This window comes from Orbicella faveolata, unplaced genomic scaffold, assembly GCF_042242905.1.
Source record: "Orbicella faveolata isolate gen_17 unplaced genomic scaffold, um_ofav_v1 contig_3, whole genome shotgun sequence".
NCBI classification, from domain to species: Eukaryota; Metazoa; Cnidaria; class Anthozoa; order Scleractinia; family Merulinidae; genus Orbicella; species Orbicella faveolata.
This window is the reverse complement of record NW_028301558.1, coordinates 22,829,249-22,834,862: the sequence shown is the minus strand read 5'-3', so window position 1 is coordinate 22,834,862 and position 5,614 is coordinate 22,829,249. Positions and strand designations below refer to the sequence as shown.

The following is a 5,614-nucleotide window of genomic DNA, read 5'->3' as shown; positions in this document are numbered from 1 at the left end:
ATAGCCCATATAAGGGAGTCCCCCCCCCCCCCCGGGGGAAGGGCTACGTGATCGGTGAGTGAGGGAGTTATGCATGTGCGCGTGTCAGACCAATCACAGTGTGGGTTGTATCAAAGAAAGAATAAAATTGCCTGTTAGAAAATAAGATGGTATCTACATTAATCTGGAGACGTGTCAGATTACTACAGTTTGTTCAGTCAAACATTTTATGGCTTACTATTTAGTTATCTTACCATTACCGATGTAACATCGTATGTACATCATAAACTCCCAGTTTCTTTCTTGCTGTACATCGCAACCAAAAAAACTTGTCAAATCAACCAAATCAGTACTGTAAACAGTTCCATGAATGCTCCTATCTCCGAGACTTATAGTTCACAAAAAAATAACTCTTGCACGCCTTGCGTGCCTATGTTTACGTTTTGCCTCCGGCTGAGTTTCCTTCAGGGAGTTAAAGCCATAACTTTGCTTGAAGTCGATGGGTAAACCCTGACTTCAGATTTCTCTGTTCTCCGCAATGAAATACTAGTGACAGAACAAGCTATCGGTAGAAAGCAATTGCTTCTGTATAACACTACTGTACGTTTGAACGCACGCTCACGATTGCACAGAACGACAATAAATGTCGTCACAAACGGCATAAGACGTAGTCTGTATATTTCACTGTGTACTTCATCAACACCGGCTATGGAGGAATCAGAGCAAAAGAAGGGAAAAACGATCATGTCAAACTATGGGCTGAAAACATACACACCTGAACAAGCCAAGGAGCAATGGAGGGAGAGCATGAGGGTAGAGATTGCTTCTTCTCTTGTTCTACCAGAATGATTTCTTCCTTCTCGCAAACTACCGGCGTTCATTTTCTGAGATTGCGTTATTTTATTACTTATAATTATTTTTTTATGAGATGACAAGCTGGGTTATTTTACGGAAAACTTTGTAAAAATATGCCCATGCAGACGCTAGTTATTGATAGACGCTGGTGGAGTTACACGGTTTTCTCTTGGTTGTAATTTTGGAACACCAGACACTTTTATTTTTATACCCTTCACTTGACATTAATGTACTCTCTGACATTTTCATTTTGTTGCTGTCTTTTCATTCTAGAGAGAAATCCTTCTTCGAAATTCGCACCTAATTTCTTCGAATTGCAGTGAGGCTCTTTCTAAAGCTTGGAAAACCAATTTTTCAAGGCATATTTCTTCAGACGCTGTGTTAAACTACTTTAACTCTAACAAGCAGGTGACCTGAGAAATTAAGTTTAGAGTACAACTACATTCTTAACTTGCAATATCCTATCAGGATGGTTTGCTAGTAATAATTAAAAAGTAGGATGAATTTACTAGAAGTCGATCTTCTAATCTCCGGCTAAACCCGGGATGAAATCATTCTATTTTTTTTGCGGCGGGAAGAAAGCGTGAAATTACATTGATGCCATCACTAGGTTTTCAGCGAAATAACTGTGGTTTGTTGCAGTTGGCTCTGGTAGTAGAAATTGTAGAGATTTAAGCATTAAGGAGAAGACCTTTACAGTCGAAGCAGAAACTATGCAGTAAGGTCATTTGCACTGCAGAGGGGTGAGAGGTGTGGCATATCCACGGAGAGTTGCTACTGAGTAGCCTGTGTACATCCCCAACTGGGGTTCTCGTCAGAAATTTTGAAAAGAACCGCTGAGAGAAACCTAATTTGCGGACGTGGATTGAAATTTTGTTTCACCCCTTAGAGGTACCAATTTAAAAAAAAAAACACATTATCTCCTGGCATATTTTTTTCGGCTCAATACCCTGAAAGGTACCGCGAGAGCTCCCGCCGTGGACTTAATCGTAAAAACTCTTTTTCCTTGGCCATCGTAGCTTTAGAAGAAACAAAACATAAACCGCGGTGATAAACATGGAACCAAAACGCATGTTAAACAAAGTTAATTTCCTTGACGTTTCGTATGTACAACATACATCTTCAGAAGTGACCGTTAACTAGATTACAATCGAAATTTAAACGCGAAGAAAAAGAAAAAGACTAGTATCTAATGATATGTAACAAGACTAATAGTTAATAACAAACAGATGAGTCTGCGGGAGAAAAAAAAAAATTACCATAATAATAATGACAATACAAAATGTTAGTAAAGAAAAAGTTTTTCACTGCCAACGTTTTCATTCAAGGCTGGCTTTAAATCACGAATTAACAATGTTTCCTTAATTTTACAATGTATATCTGACCTACCAGTTGCTAAGATATCAAAATTGTCCCATTTAATATTATGACCCGTAGAAGTAACGTGATCCGCAATGAGGCTCAACACCCTAAGAGGTACCAAAAGCGCGTTTTTAACCCGTAAAAGGTACGACGAGCAACCCCGTCTTTTTTATATAGGGGTTCCCCCCGGGGGGTCGTACATCCGCCCACTCCCCTCAAAAAAATCAGGGATAGGGCGGACTTGCACAGGCTACTAAGGATTTGCTGCCAGACACTCCTCTCAATATAATCCATAAGTCTGATTCTTTCGCTTGGGCGTTTCATCAACTTGTATTTCTTTACAGCATGATAGGATATCAAATTACGACAGGACATTCCATGTAAAGACTGGTTATTGCAGTAAACTTCACAGGGACGACAGAGTGCATACTCGAGGACTTAATGTTCACGCTGAGGTTGGTGGAACAGTTGAACAAGGGAACAAAAAAGTGTCTAAGTGTTATTTGGTACATGAGTGTTTGTGGAAAAAAGTTAAGAAAGGAAAAGTACAAATTCTCAGTCCTCAATTCTGAATCGGGAACGGATGAATGACTGAGAAACGCAGAGAAAAAGAATGTAATAAGAGCTACTGCGATTATGGCTGTAGCAAGCTACTCGGTCTAATTCTTCAGAATCATTTTGGACTGTTCAGATTTGCGGCGGCAATTTGATATATCTAAGACTGCATTTAAAAGAACTGTACTCAACCAAGTTCGTAATGGAGTTTAGGGTTCACTGTTGATGATTCTTTGCAGTGTTTTCAATTCACTCGTTTTCCCTTTCATCTAAAGCCCCGTCCACACGTATCCGTTTTCTTTCCGGATACGGCTTCCGTCCCCACGCATTCGGCGAATTCGGCAGCGAATCAGGATATTTTTGTTGCGTGTGGACGGGGAAATTTTTGAATCCGGAATGAAAAAGTTGCGGATTCAAAAATATCCGGATACGTGTGGACGGGGCCTAACATTCAGGGAGTTTTAGCAAACCACGACGGCGACGGCAACGAGAGAGTCACCAAACAAAAACATTAATGAGCAGGACAATGGCTGTGCACGTGCGTTTTGAATCTTTGTACATTTCTTTGCCTTCCTCTGCAAAACAACGACGTGAAATGACAAAGTCGTACGTATTTTGGAGAACGTGTGCCCGAATGGCTAATTTTTCATGTCTTCCTTTGGAATTGAACGCTGTCAATACATATTTCACCAGAGCAGGTTTTTAGACCGATAGGCGTACTGAACAGATCTACATAGTTGCGACATTCGAAGGTAAAATGTAAATACTTTTTTGAAAAGGTGTCGTCCTTGGCGTCGCCGTCGTCATTGCTAGAACTCCCTAAATCAACTCTCGCCAGTACATTCATTCTGATCACAGATCGAATACGAGAGCCGGGTATTTAGGCTACACAGGGTCAAAATACAAAATCATTATGGTTGGATTCAAGTTTAATATTGCACATTTGCATGCCATTTTTTTTATTGTTACTTGACTACGATACCTTCAATAAACTACCAATCAAATTAAATTTCTTACCCTCGTGACTTGGCTGGGACGTGCGGTGCGACACTTACCATGAACTGCCAATCAAACCAGATTTCTTACGCACGTGACTTGGCTCGAACTTTTTTTACAATAGCCCTTTTCACGGTTACCTTTGCTCATTTGCATTACAATAAAATCTAGCATGTATGTCGGAGGCAATTTCGGGCTATTTTGTAGTTTTAGCCCGAAATTGCCTCGCATCCACGTTGGATTACATTGTAATACAAATGAGAAAAATTAACCGTGAAAAGGGCTATTGATCTAGAAATACATTTTGAAAGATTCTCAAGGGCCGGTCATGCGCAGATGATCATCTACACCTGGATTTACTTTACTTTAATTAGATTTTCAAATTAATTTCAACAAATCAATCAAAATTCGAAGGTAAAATATGTCACTTGTGCTAAGTGCGATAAAACATGATGTTATGCATGCTGAGTACCAGTGGTTTTGAGAATTTACTCCTGACTGATTGGTTATAGAGCGGTTTTCATTTGACGGTCGAAAAGAATTTGGTTTTGCATCAACTACGCTACAGCTACGCTACACGATTGGCTTAAAAAACTCCCGCCGTTTTTTCATCCAATCAGAAGTAAAACTAAAACTAATCGTAACTCGCTCGGTCACGTTTTCCCGCGCTTTTCCATCAGCTACATGTAATAACTTGGAGTTTTGATTGGCTCACTGTATTGTCTATATCCTTTGTGATTGGCCAGAGTGATTACTTTGGTTTTGGTATCATGACACACAATTGAAATCCGCCCTAACAGGTAGTATGTGTAGTGTAACCTTTGAGAAAATCATTTGACTTCTTAATGATAATCAAACAATTAATTAATACAGTCAGGAGCCATAATCGGGGACGTCCCCGATTATGGCTCCTGATACAGTGAAACCTGTATTAAGTGGACCCCATATTAAGCGGACACCCTCTATTAATCGGACAGCAGTGCAAGTCCTTTTTTTCTTTTCCCACATTTACTGTAAAAAATACCTGTATTCAACGCCCCTCTATTAAGCGAACGCGGACACCTTAAACTTGACTTTTATGGTCATTTCTATTGTCAGAAACCTGTATCAAACGGAAACTGCAAAAAGAATGTATGATTTTTCTGTCCACGTTTTAGTAGATCGATCATTTAAGTTTGCCAACAAACTGAGCTGTCACAGAAATGCAATATTTTTTTATTCGGTTTTGTTTTTACAGAACTTTTGTTTTTGTTTGATTTTGTAAACCTTCACATGATTCGATCAATGTAGATACTGTTACTGTATACTTAAATCGCTTTACCTCAAATACTTGTCATTGTTTATAGAAATACGGTATTTCAGAGTTCTCGACCGTTCACGAGAATGCTATTTGACTCTTTCAAGGTCTTTTAATACTGAATAATATTAATATGACCCTTTTAAGACGAATTCCCAGGGAACCTGTTTTCAACGGACACCCTGTATTAAGCGGACACTTGCGCGGGTCCCGAGGGTGTTCGCCTAAAACAGGTTTGACTGTATTGTCTGGTTTATAACATAGTCTCATGCTAGCTCCTCACAATGCTTCCAGTGCTCGCGAGCGCTCGGAAGGGTCTTGAAACTACAGTTATCGGCTAAATCTTTTTAATTATCTCTCCACACAGGAACAAACAAAGGCAGTGCCAGTTCTAAGCTCATCTCTGTATGGCCATCGACCTCCTTTAGAGTCTCCTTCTCGGCGCCACGTCCGTGTAGCGACAGTAAAGCGAGATTTCTACCGTCACAGTGGAACTAACATACCTCTGTTTTAGAGCATTGATTTCTATCGACAAGAACGTACATTAAAATTGCTTTCGGAAAAATCTCA

General features: G+C 39.8%; 1 protein-coding gene across 1 annotated transcript; it reads left to right on the top strand.

Moving 5' to 3' along the window:
• The first annotated feature begins 420 nt into the window (after nt 1–420).
• On the top strand, nt 421–5,614 carry LOC110052989 (cilia- and flagella-associated protein 90-like). The gene is made up of 4 exons (XM_020759175.2): nt 421–792; nt 1,108–1,242; nt 2,541–2,651; nt 5,412–5,614. The coding sequence occupies exons 1-4, from the start codon at nt 688–690 to the stop codon at nt 5,556–5,558; spliced, it is 498 nt and encodes a 165-aa protein (XP_020614834.1). The 5' UTR covers nt 421–687; the 3' UTR covers nt 5,559–5,614.